Below are 18,958 nucleotides of genomic sequence, written 5' to 3'. Positions count from 1 at the left end.
TAAAGCTGCTCCTACTGAAGATTAGTGTTCTACTAGCTAAGTGTAAAGCATTTTTGTCAACAAGAATAAAATGACAAACTCAAAATGCATGCTCCTCACCTGCATCGTTATGGTGGGTGTACTCAGTCCAGCAGCTGCCGTAAGCGAGGTCTGAGCTGCTGACATGGTGATGGCGCCAGGATTTATCACTTGACTTGATAGCGTGGCAATAGTTCCCAAAGTATTTATTGGCGTTGCAAGTGAAGCCGTGTTGTGTACCCCACCTCCTGCCAGACTCGTTGACACTGTTCCAGTGACTGTACCGAGAGTGGTCATACCTTAACACAAGAAACAGTAAAGTCAAAAAACCATTAACATATTAAATGCCACAATATATTAATGGTTAGTCACTGCTAAAGGAGAGTCCACTCTGAATTTACAGCTACAAATGCCTAGCCATATTTATAGAAATATTGTTTGTAACATTCACATGGAACCAAGCAATTATTATACCAAAAGCATAAAAGTCAAACTCAATGTGGAGATAGTCTAAAGCCGGCCATACATCAGAACGATTCTAGACCCAAATGCGTGATTGAGGGATTGTGTGCACATCGTGAGGTATTTCTGTGCGATGTGTGTTTCCACGGGTCGAGAGGTCCCTCCACTGATAATGTGCTGTAGATGTAGGGCATCTACCAAGAAAGCTCCAAGATCTCTGGTGCTGGAGCCATATCAAGGTAGTAACTTGTAGTTGTGACGGGAGGCCACCCCAGCATCACTTGCCTGAAAGGTTGTCCTCACCTTTTCGGAAACCCACTAGACGGTACTTCTGGTAGAAGAGCCCCAAGTTTGGACCCCTCTGTTTCAGTGTGTGGAAGGAAAACACCTTAGACTATGGAACAGCAGAGGCTAGGAAGGCAGTTTTATAAGCAGCTACAAAAGGGGAAAAAAAATTCTAGCTCCAGGGGCCAAAGAAAAGGTCACCTGTAAAGAGAAGGGCCTTTGCGGGATTTGCCATCAGCCAACCAGGTTTGGAACCACACTGAGGTGGTCAAGATATTAAGGTGCCCACAGACGCATCAATTATCGAATGCGTTTTGTACTTTTTAAGCACAAATTGCATCTTATGTACAATTATTGGATGGTGTTTATGGGCTTGTGCGATGCGTGTTCCCGGGAGCCCGATATTGTATGTCTAAAAAAGTACGTGCTACACGTACTTTTTAGACTACATCTGAAATGTAACATTACAAACATGGGTTCATCACATGCATCCAAGTGCACATCTCATAGCAAGCTGGAAGAAAAATTGTATAGAACCATTGTACAGTCAAAAACGCATAGCACAGTACAATTGTAGCGTCTGTGGGCACCTTTAGAGAAAAGTCCAGTGGTTTTCAAACTGTGGGTCCTGACCATATCTGCATGGGGTCTGATGGCTTCTCTGATCTCAGCCAGTGATACAAGGAGTTTGAAAAATCAGTTGAATCGTCAGTTACTTCACACTCCTTGCATCATTTTGTGCCTCCACAATACTGCCATGCTTGTGCTGCTGACCATACGTTTCATGACTGTTCTGTGGTAACTGGCTGGAGTCCTGTGGAATAATTTTTATTGTCTGGCAGGGTCCCAGAGCAAAATAGTTTGAGAATGGCTCCAGTAATCACTCAAATAAGCAGCAGCCTCTCAGGTGGTACCCACAACGTACACGAGATCTGATTTTTTTTCCAAGCATAGGCCTCCCCCAGCTACCTAAGACCTTAACCTATTCAGGCTGAAGCCAATAAACTTTCCAAATTCTGGGCTTTGGGGGTCACATTAGAAAGGGGAAAAGATGTCAACTTAAGATGGTTAAGAGAATCCCACTTCTTCCATTCTACTGGAGGAAGCAGGTAGACTTATTTGGACACGAAAAACATCAGACAAAACAGTCTTGAACTGAGCAGAGAGGGAAAACAGAAAGACCCTCCTTTTTTCACCTAAAAAGGAGCACCTCTGAAGCTGGTGAGGTTTCGTCTTCCTTGATAAGCAAGGACGCCATAACCAAAAAGTCATCAACATGAACCAAGTGGTCTTGCTGAACCAAGAAAAGTGTCTACACCTCTGATGTCTTTCACAACTGCTACTCAAAGTCAGAGGAGTTCCGTCTGGGATTCCTAGCACGAATGTAAAGGTGTAGAACTCCCTCAGCTAAACACCTTGTGGTTCATGGAGGGCTCTACCATGTGCTGCAAGTTACTAGAGACCTGTACTAGGTCCTGAATGTATTGGGACATCCACTGGACAGAAGCCGGCACTGAGGAGCGCTGTTGAGGTCCCCTTGTTGCTGAAGTCTGAGGGGGGCAGAAAAAGCTTCTAATTGAGGAGCTAATTCCTGCATGGTATGTGAGTGAGACTTCCCATTTTGGTTTCTGAGGAGTAACCACGTCAGAAGGGAAAAGGCTGCAGCCCCAGTTGGTTGACTACAGGACTTAAAACCAAAAGCTGGATATACCTATAGATTTATATGTCTTTTGTGAATCTTGCCATATGCTTTACCATCAATCATTTCTTCCCAACTGCTGGAAAATGAACAAATTATTCAGACAAATCTGTCCGATCAAATGGATATAACCAAATTGTCTGAATGACCATTGTCTTTTTTCCAGCGTTTGGGAGCAGATTTTTGTTCCCACCAGATAAATCTTTAGGTGTGTTCCCAGCTATAGTTGGTGTCCTCTGTTTGCAGAATTTGTCTCTGATGGTCTAGTACTAGCAAAGAGAAGACTACACCACTGCCAATCCTCTAACTGTATGATCAGAGGACAACGAGTCTGCCCTACACAACTGCTCCGTGGATGCTGTGGGTCATGCTCCCTTGGAAATACCACCAGATGAAATGGAAGGAGTCTAAACCGAGATTGGGTCTGAAACACCTTGTGGTCCGATTGGTGGACCTGATGAACCTGGTTAATGTTTGTTTAGTCACTGGCCATCCTCTTATCCTAGCATCAAAAATAATGAGAGTGTTATCCTACTTGCAAACAGTTAGTGCCAAATTCCATGGAGGCCACCCCATTCCAATGTTGTCAGCTGGCCCAGGCATTTGTGGCAGAGGTTATGTGAGCATTTTGCCATAACGGCTCACTCTGCAGTCTAACCCAGCCCCAGAATTCTTCCAGGAGGTAAGTCCAACAAATACTGATCCTTTCATACAGAACCAGCCCCCAAGATGAACCCTCCATACCCCATATGAAGTGAGAGACATGATGGGGTCTAGATTAGCTAAGCCACATAACATTGGAGCCAGTAAGAAGCTGCTGTATGCATACTGTAAGCCAGGACTACATGACCCCAAGCGCTTTGTTATATCCTGTCATTCAGACATTATACCTAAAGCAATCTTTGGGTTTTTAGATCTCAGAATATTGTATTTAGTTTATTTTCTCCATCAGTGTGGCAAGTTTCACTGCTTGGCCATGGAAACAGAAGTTGTGTGTCTCACCATTGATGAAGTGTAACAGCTGAGGATATTCACACCGAAATAAACTAGATCTAATGACCATCAATATTTACATAGTAAACCTTAAAAAAATAAAATAAAAACACACACCACCACCAAGCACCTACCTGTGGTGCCCTTAACCACAAGAGTAGTTACAGTTGGCTTGACTGATGATACAGTCACAGGAGTGACCAGCCTCATGCCACTCATGCCACTCATGGGTACTGTTCGGAGTATAGTGCCAGGTTGGCCGGGTGCACCCTTCAAAACCACCTGTCAAATGCAGAACCATTATTTAGACCAGAGAGGAACAAGGCAAAAGGAGATTGTAGATACAATATCTTGCTTTTGTATACTCACCTGGGTTAAACCCTGTTGCCCATGGCTTGTCAGTTTAGGAACAGCGGTTATTATTTTGGCGGGTGTGCCAGTGCCTGATGTTACCATTTTGGTGGTGAGAATGGTAATTGGTGACTTAATCCCAGCGCTGCCTGTGACACCTATTTGTAAAGGAAAGCAGACAAATAATGTAACCAAACAAAGGTTAACGTCTGTTCTACCCCCTACATGTACACTAATGCCATTTTAGAGGGATTTTTGTTTCGCTTACTTGGTCAACCACCATTCATGTTACATTAAGGCTTTATTCAGGTTGACTCGCTCGGATGCAAATTCGCATACTTGTAAGTCACTTTAACCCTGCCTTGCGAATGCCGGCGCCACCCATTCGCATGGCTTGCGAACGGATAATTTATGAACATCCATTCCCATGCCTTTAGGAACCTCTACCATCTTTCGATGGTCGCCAACCACTGAATGATGGTGAAGGTGCTCGCATACGTAAGGGAGGTCCAGACCACCCTTACAAACGCGTGTAGAATTGCAGGGAATTGGGCTGGCACCTGACATATGGTTAGGTCAGTTGCCCGCCCCCGCGTCACGGACACATATGCCAATGGCCCAGCCCGGTAACCCACTCCAGCCCCCCACCCAGTGTATATACACATGCGCATAAATGCTGCTGCGTACGCGCATAAGCAAAACACCCATCCCCATGCAAATTCTCGCCTGAGCGAATCAGAATAAGGGCCTAAGTCTGCTGGTAACAATGAATACTTCCAACAGAACAATTTTCCAATGACTCATTGACAATTGATCAGCTTGGTAAAGCAAATAAAAATAGGAATCCTTGGTGCGGTACCATAGTGAATGTATAAGTCGGACACACCTGTTGCTCCTGCTTGTGTGATGATTGCAGACATTGGGATAGTTTTGATAATGGTGGTGGTTCCTGGCTTTGTGGTGTTTGGTGACACACTGCTGATTCCGAGAATGGTAGGCTTTGTGCCTGTACCTCCAGCCTGTGTGGTGGTGATTATAGTTGTGGGTTTGCCATCTGCTGATGTCACTAACTTCAATATTGTTCCAGCAGGAAGAGGTCCCTTGGTCTGGACATAGATAAGAGAAATTAGAGCATGACCACAGGGTAGTATTAGATGCTACACACATTTACAACAAAGACAAAATTGTGCAAAATTTGTTTGGATAGGGCAGCACCCAAGCAAAACCTTCATTTATAAGCTTCCCTTAAGTCATATCACCAATATACATACCTGAATAATCTGGGTCAAGGGCCCAGAAGATGCCTGTCCTGTTATAGCAGATGTCTGGACCGGTTTGGTTTGGACTACAGACATCATTTTGCCAAGATTTGAAATCTAAGTAAGAAACACTGTTTTTAGGTGTCGGCAAATAAACCTGTAATGTCCATTATATGTTACAGTTTCCTCCAAATAACACCCCAAACAATTTTATATTGATGTGTATGATGATGGATGGATAGATATGGAGGGCTTACCAAAGTACTGCCTCCAGGCACGGAAATCGGACTTTTCACAAGAGTGATTGTCTTTGTGACTCCTCCCACCACCGTGGTTACAACTTGGGCTTGCTGGGCGACAGTGACCGTTCCCGATTTATGAACAGTGATGATGGGACGATTCTGCGTGTTGGCAGCAGAAGAAACGGAAGTGCCCACTTGTGCTGCCGCAGTTTTCAACATGCGTGTGGCCTGGTTACTGACCTGTGACGAGAAGGGGAACTATAAAACTATTATTCTTTCCATTCAATAGGGTAACAGTTTAAAAAAATACCATTCTTGTTGAAAATAAAAAATAATGAATTTCATATCAATCTATCTACACACACTATATCTATCTACACACACTATATCTATCTACACACACTATATCTATCTACACACACACACACTATAGTTTGAGTATCCCATATCCGAATATCCAAAAAACAAAACATTCCAAAAACCGTAGATTTTCTGAATATTTCTTTTTTTGTGGGATTCCCCCCCCCAGGGGACACTGAAGGGGATCCTGAAGGTCAACGTAGGACCATCACTAAGGGGACCAGTTAAGTATTTAAAAAAAATATATATAATTATTCCAAAAAACAGAAAAATCCCTTATCCGAAATGCTCGTGGTCCCGAGCATTTCGGATAAGGGATACTCAAACTGTATATCTATACACACACACTATGGGGGATATTCAATCCCAGGTTACGACTGTCGAACCGGGCCAACAGCCATGACGCTGGCCAGTTTTCGTTTTGTTCGACCACAGATCGCCAGGCGTGAGTCAATGCCCCACTTGACAATCAACGAGAAGGGGGCGTGTCCGCGTAAACAGACGTGAATTGTCAAGATTCGGCCGCGATCAGGAAAATTCACGGCCGAAATCGACAAACCGTGGCCGACTGCTTTTAAAGTCGGGCTTGTTCTGTCGATATGCCTCTTCAATGCTGTCGGGAAATACCGCATTGAAAAGGCGGTCGCCGCTATTTCCCCTGTCGCAAATAGCGGCCGGAATTGAATAGCCCCCCTATATCTATCTATACACTCTATATACACACATACATATATATACACACACACATATATATATATATATATATATATATATATATATATATATATATATATATATATATATATATATATATATATATATATATATATATATATATATATATATATATATATATATACACACACACACACACACACACACACACAACATATACACACACACACATTATATATATATATATATATATATATATATATATATCCAACCAGAGGACTGGGCACACCAGATAGAGGGATACCGGTCCCGGTGCCAGCATTAGGATCAGTCGTCCACAATATATAGTCACGCTGCACGATGGCAGCAGCAGCACACGGGAAATGAAGGCAAAAGTAGGCAGGAATCTGCAACGTTTCGATTATTTATTCAATCGTCATCAGGCATAAAAACATAATGAAAACATCTCACCTTATATCCCCACACCCGGCGTGCACGTCAATGTACGTTTTTCGCGGCAGCGGGAAACAATGTCATCACTGCGAGACATCAACCAGCAGGAGTCATGGCAACGTCTCTCAACGTCGCCATAGAAACCGGCTACGGAAGATGACATCACCCGTTCAGACATAACACTGCCGGAAAACAACGCGAGAAAGACAGCGCGCGTGTATATTAAAAAACAAGGCTAGAAAATGACATAATGACAAGCAAAATACCAGGAAAGAAACAAGGCACAATAAGACACGATATATAGAGGCAAAACATTATTAAATAAACGCATGTAAACCTAAATGGTCGTTGAGCCCGTATGGAACCATCGTACGCAATCGATGGATCCATCGGGATTCACACTGTATGAGCGCAAGGGACCTATTGCCACCACGTAGTCTTTGTGGCATATGGTCAATAATCATATATCTAAAGTTGGCCATACTATGGCCAGCCTGCGCGAAATGCCTCGCGACAGGCTGGTCACTAGTGCCAGATGCCAAAGCCGCTCTAATAGCCCCACGGTGGCCAGCCATCCTCTCACGTAAGGTCCTATCAGTCTTCCCCACGTAATGGAGCCCACAAGGACAAGATATAAGATAAATGATGTAACGAGTGGTGCAGGTGACCCTGTGTCTGATAAAATAGCGTCTGCCACTAAACGGGTGGCAGAAACTGTCACCAACAGTAAGACTCCTGCAGGTGACATTGTTTCCCGCTGCCGCGAAAAACGTACATTGACGTGCACGCCGGGTGTGGGGATATAAGGTGAGATGTTTTCATTATGTTTTTATGCCTGATGACGATTGAATAAATAATCGAAACGTTGCAGATTCCTGCCTACTTTTGCCTTCATTTCCCGTGTGCTGCTGCTGCCATCGTGCAGCGTGACTATATATATATATATATATATATATATATATATATATATATATATATATATATATATATATATATATATATATATATACACACACATATACACACACACATATATAATATATATATATATATATATACACATATACACACACAAAACAAACACACATATCTCTACACACACATATATATATATATATTATATATACATACACACATCAACAACCCAAGCCAATTTCATTCAGGTCCTTACCATAATTGGGGAAGATGCCATTTTCACAGTGGTAGGAAGCGTGGTGGTTCCAGAGGACATTGCAACAGATTTGACCATGGTTGTCCCAGCTGGCATGCTTAGCATTGTGGGTGCAGAGGAGGGAGGTATCTTCTGGGTAGCAGCTGCTGCAGCAGCAAGAGCAGCCATGCCACTCATCGGCTGACTGCTGCCAATAGCCTGTGGGGCAAATACCAAGATAGTAAATACATAATCCCCTTATTGTTAGGATGGCAACAGGGCTGACTTGCAATTAACACACAGTTCTTAACAGTTTTGAAAAGTAAACGCATGTATACGGGTGAACCATAGAACTTCGATAACTACTTACAGTTCCTTGAGTGCTTTGGGCAGGTACCACCATTCGTACCCCAGGTGGAAGGGAGGTGACAGTCATTGGCGCTTTTCCAATCTGTGTGGCTGGCCGAACAGTTACAAGTGGTGTACCGACTGTTGATTGCTGTGTCCCCATCTTCAGCACCGCTGGAACACCTACAGAAATAGATACATTAATTAAAGATGCTATACATACAGTTGGCTTAGGGAGAAGTCATACTGGACCAAGTATTTAGAAAAAGCACTTACCTTGAGGACGTGGAGCAGCAGACACCGCAATTGGGCTTCCGGGGATCGTAGGCAAGACCTGAATAGTGGCTGTTGTGGGAGGCAAAGAGGCAGCCTGTGGGACCAGGGTGATGCCAGTGTGGGCAACTGGTTGTACTGTGGGAGCAGCTGCTGCAGGCGCAGGACTCTTGGGCGGATTTACTGGCACAGACGGAACTGGATTGGCTGGTGTCATCGCTGCAGCAGCAGCCGGTATGTCGTACTTCTGAAGTTGCAGCAAGTAACTGTCTGCAGTGGATACAGCTCCCCAGCTCACCTCCAGAGAGTTTGTATTTGCTCTAACTAACTGAACACGAGCAGGTGCAGGGGGCTTTTCTGCAAAAGACAAAGCAGCAATTCATTTAAAAAAAATAAAATAAAGAAAAATGTACCCTCTATAAAATAAAAAAAAACACCCGAGAAACTCTAATTTGTGAAAAACCATATGTACAGGAGGAAAATACGGCGTTTGACATTTAGTTCCATATTCAAATGATTAATGGTGCTTCATTCCCCATCAATAGTGATGGGAGTTCTCGGGAGATATTCAAATATCAGTTTTATCACTCATGTTGCAAAAAAGTCCTGTTTGCACACACAAAAGGGGGACTTCATACATTTCAACTCACCACCCCCAGAATGCGCAAGCGGAAATAATGGCGCTGGCATCCATACATGCCTGAACAGAGCTACATTTGAATAATCCCATTGGGCGCCCTCTAGTGGCTGCCGGCGCAAACTCATATGAATCTGGTCTTTACAAACACAAAATCTGCAGGTAAAAGACTGCGCAGTTCAATAAAGCCAGACCAGTTTGACCATGTTTATAACAGACAGTCACCATTAAAGCGTAAAGGAATCAGTAACTCACCTGTTTCAAGGTACCACAGGTCTTTACAACACACCTGGTTATTCCAGGCTTTGCGGTAGCCATCGCGGCCACTCCATATATACAAACGTGTATTAATAGCTACAGCGCAGTGGCCAGCACGGGCCCGTGGAATGTTGTCCTCCATTGTATCCATGACAATATGTTCCCATGCCATGGAGTCTGCAATTGAAAATATAGTGGTTTAAAAAAACAAAAACAAAAGACACCACCTATACAATTTGGGCCCTTTTCACCCGATACCCATGGATCGGGTTGAGAAATCGGTTGAAAACTGCCCAAGTCATATGTGCCAGAAATCGCAAGTGCTGCACATAAGGTAAATTGGATCTGGCAGCACTTGCTGGTTGTTGCATACTATACATTGTATTCTAAAGGACCCCTACTGCCAAGGTACCGCATAAACCTTGGATAAATGTACAAACCAGCAAATGACTTGAGAGAACACAAAACAAAAAAGTGCTTACCAAGATTGAGACAAGCAAGTGTGTTTGTACATTTCCATTCCTTTTCATGAGTGGCTACTTTGACATCATCCATGACCAATGGCACCCAGCCTCCAAACACATACATCCTACAGAAGAAACATAAATCAGTATTCATCATAATCGGAGAGAGTTACCAAATGGAAGGAGGAGGAGAGAATAATCTTTGGCTTACTTGTTGCTTATAGTCGTGGCAGAATGCAGACTTCGTGGGAGAGGGGCAACACCATTCAGATTGGGTTTACTCCATGTCAAAGTATCTAAAGAGAAAATAGTAACATAGCTGAGACCAAATGAGACACGTGCGTACATGAATAATGCAGCATTAATGAGCATGGCTAAATCTATCATATAGAAGAACAGACAATGTAACATAAAAAACACATAGAGAAAGACAGAGTATTAAGAAACCAAACTGGTATAGGAGAGCTTACAATCAATATACTTATTAGTAATATAAGTAATGCAGACAAGTGTTACTAAAGAAGTAGGATAAAGGTTGGGCTCTTTCATCTTGTCAGGAAACGTAGAGTTCCCCAAGTGAGGAGCAGCAGGAACTACGTTTTTAGAGGCAAGAGTGAGGGAGTTACTCGAGAGGTGTGGGGGGATGCGATGTTGGTCAGATGTAAGACTTAGGGGGGTATTTAATCTATTTCTGCCGGCGGAAACAGCGGACCTCGCCTATTTAATGCTGCTGTTTCAGACAGCATTAAAGGAAGTGTCCAACAAAACAGATCTGACTTTAAAACAAGTCAGTTTTGTTTGGTCAGAAATGGACGCGAATTGTCAAATTTACTAATTTTTTTTTTATTTTAACAATTCTATTCCTACTGTCGAGTTGCAGTCGATTGTAACAAAAACGGCCTGGGATTCCGATTGTTAGGACGTTCCGAAAGCTGGAATCCAGTATTGAATAGGGAAGAGGTAGTTTGTATTGTGACCAGACCATTGACGTTGGAGGCGGGAGGTACTTTTTACAGCAAGTAGTTTGAATTTTATAAGTTGGCAGTCTTACTTTTAGTGTGGACTAAACAGATACAAGTTAGGGAAATCAAGTGAATATTGCCAGAGGGGATCGGGTGTCAATAACTATTGAATTAGCTTGTATGGGTGTAGTACCGAAGGCCAAACATTGAAATAGATGTTGACAGTATCAAGGAAAAACTCTAAACACACTCCAACTTGCAAACATTAGGACGAATACGCTATACGAACACGATATAAGTAACAGAGTACAGCAGATAAAAGTATTCATACTAATGATCAAATATGGAGAACATGTTAAAAAAATAAAATAAACTTACCTATATCTAAAATCCATAGGTCACCAAGCCGGCATCCGCTCATACCACCGTATATCACCAAGCGAGACTTCTTGCTGTCTTTATCGGTGTACACTACAGCAGTGTGAGATTCCCGGGGAGGAGGCAGTATGCCGTAAGTTATGGGGATGTCCCAAGCTACAACCCCAGAGCCAGGACGCAACTCCAATATGTACAAGTCATTCAGGTACCTTAATAAAAAATAAATTATAAAGATTTATTAGCAACGTACAATATAAATAACAAAAACTACATAAAAGCAATAGGAAAAAGGCAAACTGACCCTAGAGGTTGGCTTACCTAGGAATGTTGTTCTTAGGGTCTTCACTGTCATTTGCCAACCCACCAAACAAGTAGCATTTACTTCCCACCAATGAAAAACTGTGTCCAAGACGAGGACAAGGAGGAGGACCATTTTTGGGTGCTTTGGCTTTCAATCTCTTCCACTCCCATCTGCTTGCCTGGGAGGAGATAATGGAAATTTAAGACAATAGTAATAACTGTACTTATTTGTAAGATGCAGGTAAATACAAGGCTAAAATGTTATTTAAAAGCTTTGCTTCCAAAAGAATTCTAGGGGGCATAACAATGTATCAAGGAAGCAGCAGAAACCAACATGTAGCATTACAATTTCCAATTAGAACAGTATGGGATGTATTCAATGTGGCCAGCGATGGGGTTAAATGGCAGGGATCCCCAAATGCAGGGAACCGCTACATTAAGCCGCCGCATACGTCGTTTCCCCTTGCTCAAGAAAAAAAATGGAGTGGGGGGGGGGGGGGGGGGGGGGGAGATTAACGGTGGGAGGCAGGAGGACAGTTGAATACTGACCCTGCTCGATGTCACAGCCCGCCCCCAACATAGAATTCTGCCCTATTTGTAAAAAGAAGACGAAGTAGCATTGAAATAATATTTCGTACCTGCAGCTCGTACAAGTCATTGCTGTATTTGCCATATTCCACCATTCCGCCAAACACAAGTAAGCGAGTCCCATCACAGACAAAGCCATAGGCAGCACACCCAGGCGGAATGTCTCCTCTCACTGCAGGGATGAACCACTGGTTTGTAGCTAGAAGAAAGGAAGTCGATTTTATTTTGTATCCAACGATGGCTTAAGATTCATAAACAACCAGACAAGACTAATCAGACTAACATTAGCCCTACGGGAAGGATGTCGTGACCAGTCTTTAGCTCCTGGTACAAAGCATGCTAGGGAATGGGTGTTAATAGGTATAATATGTCGACACGAGAATGGTCATAATGTCATGTTGAACATGGAACTGATGGGCTTGGCAACATAACATCCCTGATGGCCTGGCAGCAAAGCCTAACCGTTATTTCCCCCCCCCCCCCCCCCAATCCCACAGCCTAACTATAATTCAACATTTTAACAAATCCCATAATGTAGTGTTGATATTCCTACGGCCAGATTCAATTGTCATATTGCACCAGTTCTCCTGTCCAAAGCGATGGAAGACCACGGGGCAACATGCAATTAATAATTTTCTTTGTGATCATACCCATTAAACTGCATGGTGGCTAAACCCGACCATACTAAGGTGTGTGCACAAAAAGTCCCATTTGCGCGATCAACAGGTGACTTTTTTGCACATTTCCCCTCACCACAACCAGAGGTTGCAAGTTGAAATGCATACACAGGCAGCCATATGCGCCCGAACAGAGAGATCTGTATGGACACCCTCTAGTAGCTGCCGGTACAATAACAATTTAATTTGGCCCCAACTGTCCATCTAATGACTAGAGTCCCAGAGTAGAAGTCTATCAGCACTGAGGACCATACTCATGCCACACATGAAGCAAAGTACAAGTCATGTGTAATGTATGTGGCAACAGGATGCATTGGCAATTGTATTCACTACACATCTCCAGTTCCAGCATTTGGTATGGACTGCGCAGGGACAGCGGCAGCTCTCCTTTTTATGCCGTCAGACTTGCACCAACGGTTCAAGCAACAGACTGTGTCCAAAAGTGGACAAACTATTTTAAACACATGTATAACTTTACACCGCCCTCTAATGTAGTCTAATCCGCGATTGTAACTGCTTGCTTCACTATGAACAGTCTTGATGCCTGGAACTCAGAGAAAAACCGGTGACAAAGTCGTCGTACATGGAGCGCTGCTGAAATCTGCGGTAATGAAAATCCGCAGCCAAATTGTAGCGGAGAACTGCAGCTTTTAAAATCTGACTTTCATAATAAGGCTTGCTCAGTTTCCAAGAGCCAAGTCATGCAAAACTGACAATTAATAAAAAAATAAAAAATAAAGTTACCACTGAATGTTCTGGAAATGACAAACCTTTAGTTATTGTCAAACTCCATGTGATCATCACACATCTGTGTTTCAGTTCTTTTCAAAAAAAATAATCTCAACAAACATGTAAAGCAACCAGAAAGGGGAACAACAAAAAACACCACGGCTATTTGTGTAAACAACTATAAACACAGACGTTTTAAAAAGTTAAATATCTCTTGGGGAATAGTATTTAAAAAAAGAAAAAACTCAGTTAATTAATAAATACATTAAAAGACCCATCACACGTGGATGCTGTCTGCCTATTATTCCAGAAATTCATTTAAGTTGTCCCAGCAGGGAGCTTAAGGTTACTGAATCACTGGCCATTTGTCTTCACCTCGAGACACCTTTTAAGCTGCACTTCTCATTCCTCCCCTCAGCAGTGATCAGCAGTCTAGCAGAGGAGGAAATGGTGTCCTCATCTGGGGCTCCGTTTCATCTCCCCCCCCCCCCCTCCCCCACACACTTTTCCCCATTTCACCCCATCCTCTGTTCCATTTCTCACTCTTGTCTCCCTTCAGTAGAATAGGTAAAAGGGTGATTCCGGAAGACACAGGTAGGCAGAGCTCTGACAAGTGGCATCTGTACATTTAACAAGAGACACTGTTTTTAGGTAGAGGAAGCTTAGCTACCGAGGAACTGGTTTTAGAATCCCTGCAATAGGCTATAACCACTATGGCTTGTGTCCACACGGATAAAATGTAAACCTTTTGTACCAGTCACTCACAAAAGACAGAACAGCTTTCATACCCATGTCCTTGTGGGAACACAGCAACACAAGACATTACAAACTTCTTCTCCCAAAGTAATTCTCCATACCAGTGGTGTCAAACTCATGGCCCTCCCGCTGTTGTGAACTACACATCCCAGCATGCCCTGCAACAGATTTTTAGGTACTTGTGTAGTTTCATGGCGGCAGGCTACGCTACGTTGTCAGCATAGCCCAAAGGCTGCCTAGTGTAGTGTCCCCGTGGCAGCCCTGCATAGTCACCATATTGTCCCCAGGAGCTGCAGCTCTGTTCCCGGCAAGCCTAGTGAGCGCCTCTCACACAGTGCCGGTAACCACCAGATCCCCTGCACTGGCGGACGCCAGTCTCAGACGCTTGTGTATCTCAGTAATGCTTGCGGCAGGGTACGGCAACCCTGCCTGTGTCCACTTCAGGGAGACCGACAGGGTTAGGGGTTCGGTAGCGCGTGCGTCTCCTGCACAAAGGGGGGGGGGGGGGGTGCGGTGCACAAGTGCGTCTCATGCACAATGAAGGACACATTTGCCAGTGCGCCATGTTACATACATACTGGCAAATGCCTCCATTGCAAAACCCCACTATCCACGGCAGCCTGAAGCGTGGCTAGCACCGCGAGGGGACGCGGTAAGCGTCCTCCCTACCTGGTCATCCCCCCACTACCCGTGTTGGAGTGGAGTTGATGTTATAAAGTGTGGAGAGCGCAGCGTGCCCCACGAGAGAACACAGATTACTTGACGCCACACTTGATAAAATGAAATCCACGCCGACGTGGATAGTGGGGGGTATGAACAGGTCGGAAGGACAATTTGCCACACTTCGAGCAGACATGGATAGCGGGGGTGTTTATTTATTAAGTTTTTTTTATATAGCGCACACATATTCTGCAACGCTTTACAAAGTATAGTTGAACATTCACATCAGCCCCTGCCCCAGTGGATCTCACAATCTATGTTCCCTACCACATGTACACAACGAACAGACATTCTAGGGTTAATTTTGTTGGGAGCCAATTAGCCTACCAGTATATTTTTGGATTGTGGGAGGAAACCGGAGTACCCGGAGGAAACCCACGCAAGTACGGGGAGAATATACAAACTCAGCACAGTTAGAGCCATGGTGGGAATCGAACCTATGACCTCAGCGCTGTGAGGCAGTAATGCTAACCATTACACTATCCGTACTGCCCTGTGTTTCAGGAACACATTCACACCAGTCATGTCAGGCAGGTTAAAATGGTCAATGGTTCCCACACAATGTAATAAGCGCTGACTGACTACACTAACTGCGTAACGCTGACTGACTGCGCTAACTAGGTAAGCTCCAGCTAGCCACGAACGCGACGCTGATACTGACAGGGACGCCTGACTACGCTAATTATGTAAGCTCTGGCTAGCCGAGAACACTACACTGATATTGACAGGGACGCTGAATACGCTGGCCGCAGGAACACTACGCTGACTACGTAACTGCTGCCGTGAAACTACACAAGCACCGATTTGTATATAATGGATTGCTAAAACAATGGCAGGGTATGCTGGGACATGTAGTTCCAAAATAGCTGGAGGGCCATGAGTTTGACACCACTGCTCCAGACGATACTGTTCAGGACCACGTATGACATACTTTTAACCTATCGCCATCGCTGAAATACTTTGGTCTGCGTTTCCCAAACTGTCCAAGTACCCTCAACAGTGCACATTTCCCAGGTCTCGCTACAGATTCACAAGTGAAATAATTAGCTCCACCTGTGGAGCTTTTACAATGTGTCAGTGAGCAATGAATGCACGTGCCGGGTGACCTGGAAAACGTGCACTGTTGGGGGTACTTGAGGATTTGGGTTGGGAAACACTGTTCTATACCCAGCACCCACAGCTTATCTACCCTGTGTCAGCAGTCTGAAGAGTATGAATACTTATTTGCATAGAGTCAGCATACACTGATGCATTTTACAATTAGGATAAACTAATAAAAAGATTGAGTATTAATATATAAAGCCCTGCCCATAGGATAAGACCCTCCCTTTAAACTAAGCACTGCATCATAACAAAGCTAAATTATGTCCCAGCTCTCAGACTGCGCTGATGAACCGAGTGGTGCCCGCTCTTATCCAGCTTCTTGCCTTCCTGTAATACCCAATTGCAGTTAAAAATCAAATATAAAAAAAAAACATAACTTCAGCTAGGCTACAAAGGAGAACCATGGGGGCTCCATGCCAGGGAACATCCTGATTTGGGAGAACTCCCCTCCCCCCTCCAGCTCAGCAACTGACACTCAGGAGAAGGGCGGTGTTTATTTCCAACCCAAATGCTGACCTGAGATCAGGGGCTCCAACATTAGCACTTGGGTTACTGCACAGACGACTCAGAGAAGCATGCATGTACCAGCACTGGCTCGCGCGCGCGTGTGTGTGTGTGTGTTTTATATATGCATACTTTGCACTCAACTACTTACACCCCAAACATTCAGGGCATGTTAGCACCAGAAGGGGAGACCATGATGTGGAATTCTAATATTTTGGAATGAACATTCCCTGGTATAAGATTGTCCCTCCCCCTCCCTCCCAACATCACATGCATTTGTTTCTGATGGTAGGAGAGCAGACATTTAAACTTTGCTACACCCCCCCCTCCCCCCCCCCCCCCCCCCACGGCGATGTGAGACAAAATGCGTAAAATGTCCCCAGTTTGAGCACTCAAACGGGACTTTTCGCATCGCTCCCATTACTTTGGTCAGGTTTAGCCGATATGTGCGATTATGATCAACCGAATATCATCCCATGATCTCGTCAGGGGCAATCTAACAATTGATTGCCGCCCCTTGAATTTAATTGAATGTGTGTGTGGTAGAATTAGATTAATGCAGAGCATGTATGGCTGGGTATGTATGGGTCATTGGGTCAACCAATATTAGGTTGACATGGCTTAGCGCGACACAAAACCTTCCATGGCTAGGTCGACAGTCAAAAGGTCGACATGCATTTTTCACTTTTTTGTCCCAAATGACGACATGGACACCATCAAGTTGTGCCACATCCACTCACTGGGCACACTATTCTGTTCTCCCTCCGCACCCTAGGGGATGGCAGGGCATGAAATACTGCCTTTTGGCACGTTGGCTTAAAAAAAAAAAAAAAAAACGTGAAAACCTAATTTCGACCTATATCATGTGTCGACCTAAAGGTGCCCATACACTGTGCGACAGCACCATGCGATGCGTGCTCCAGCGGGCATCGCGCAGCATAAAAAGTATGTTGTGCACATACTTTTTGTACTGCCCGCGGATCGCATTGCACGCAAATTGTATGCGATTCAGCCCATAACAGGTGCGATAATCGCACAGTGTATGAGCACCTTAAGTCATGTCAATCTTTAGTCATCCACCCATCGCATGGCAACATTATACGTCGACCCAACGACCGTGAGCCTTTATCAAAATGGTATACAAAGTTTATCACTTTTTATTTCAAGCTACTTAATGAAACTGGACACTTTTCTGGAAAGCTGATAGACTTCTAAAACCGGAAATACATTAATGTGCAGCTATTTAACCATTATATTCCTAAGCACTGTCCGTATAGATTTGGTGAGTAGAGGCAGGTTTAGTTCTGCAGCTGTTTACAAAAAAAAAAAAAAGTCTTTAACATATTGCAGTACCCCCACTCAGCATATACACAACAAAGAACAACCTAACGTCTGCAGACCTAAGCAATCATATGCCCATTTTAGCCCTTTCATACTGCCAATATAAAACACAGCTAATTTAACCTGGGTTAAGAAAAAGTGATTAAACCGGTGTCGCAGTGTGTAAAATGGGTGACCCGAGGACCGCTATGTTAAAGCGGTATGAAAGACATTAAAATTGAAATAAAAATGTTACGCCTTGTATTTCCCCAATACAAAATGGGCACAAAGTTTGTCTAGTTGTTTGCCTGCTAAGGACAGAAGCAGTAGAATATCAGGTGATTGTAGAATAGAATAGACAAGGGTTCTTTAAACCAAGACCTGTAACCTCCTACATAAGTGTGCAGTGGCACACTGCTCTAATACAGCACAGGCTGACAAGCTCAAATGTAAAAGCCAACACAAAGAAACGTCACATAAGGCAGTGCGATACAGACTAAGCAGCGACACAGGACAGGAGATCTTGCTACACAGGGGGAGGGGAAAGAAGCTTCAGATGCTGCTTTTTCAAACTTGAAATTGGCGCCAGGATTTTCAGCTGGTTAGATGTGACCAACAGCATGATGGGGACGGCACCCGGTGCTGAGACTATGACACCTTAAACAGGCAAAAGCGACTGACAGCTTGCAGTGTTCAGACACCCTCAGCATCCTACCGATAGGTGACAAGCAATCGGTAGCATTAGGGAGATGGGCTCAATGAACATTTTCCTTATTCAAAGCTTAGTCACAAATCCCACAGGCGTAAACTATACACAGCACAGTAACCACAACACATACATTCACAATAAAACAACACACAGCTACTACACACAGATGTGAGCTGTATGCATGAATACAAAAAATGGGAACACTATAGATTACACACATGGGTCTTCAAACTGTGGCCCTCCAGATGTTGTGAAACTACATGTTCCAACATGCATTGCCACAT

The 18,958-nt window shown here is 44.0% G+C and overlaps 1 protein-coding gene across 4 annotated transcripts in view; it reads right to left on the bottom strand.

Annotated features, from left to right (window-relative positions):
* HCFC1 (host cell factor C1) overlaps positions 1-18,958 on the bottom strand; it is a 37,651-nt gene that overhangs the window by 16,538 nt on the left and 2,155 nt on the right. For 2 of the 4 annotated variants that reach the window (XM_083158878.1, XM_083158879.1), the window contains exons 2-16: positions 12,206-12,354; positions 11,586-11,746; positions 11,268-11,476; positions 10,139-10,223; positions 9,946-10,052; positions 9,461-9,640; positions 8,572-8,925; positions 8,318-8,478; positions 7,969-8,166; positions 5,325-5,549; positions 5,080-5,184; positions 4,695-4,914; positions 3,827-3,966; positions 3,592-3,739; positions 100-317 (exon numbers count right to left, since the gene is read on the bottom strand). In XM_083158878.1, the coding sequence (XP_083015004.1) occupies positions 100-317; positions 3,592-3,739; positions 3,827-3,966; positions 4,695-4,914; positions 5,080-5,184; positions 5,325-5,549; positions 7,969-8,166; positions 8,318-8,478; positions 8,572-8,925; positions 9,461-9,640; positions 9,946-10,052; positions 10,139-10,223; positions 11,268-11,476; positions 11,586-11,746; positions 12,206-12,354 (2,660 nt within the window). Of the gene's footprint in view, positions 1-99; positions 318-3,591; positions 3,740-3,826; positions 3,967-4,694; positions 4,915-5,079; positions 5,185-5,324; positions 5,568-7,968; positions 8,167-8,317; positions 8,479-8,571; positions 8,926-9,460; positions 9,641-9,945; positions 10,053-10,138; positions 10,224-11,267; positions 11,477-11,585; positions 11,747-12,205; positions 12,355-18,958 lie in introns of all 4 variants that reach the window. The other 2 variants (XM_083158876.1, XM_083158877.1) reach the window with 1 other exon arrangement.

The sequence above is a fragment of the Crinia signifera genome, chromosome 9 (genome assembly GCF_055691185.1).
Source record: "Crinia signifera chromosome 9, ASM5569118v1, whole genome shotgun sequence".
In the NCBI taxonomy this organism is placed as follows: domain Eukaryota; kingdom Metazoa; phylum Chordata; class Amphibia; order Anura; family Myobatrachidae; genus Crinia; species Crinia signifera.
Note: the sequence above shows the minus strand (reverse complement) of the source record. Positions and strands in the feature narration are given on the sequence as shown.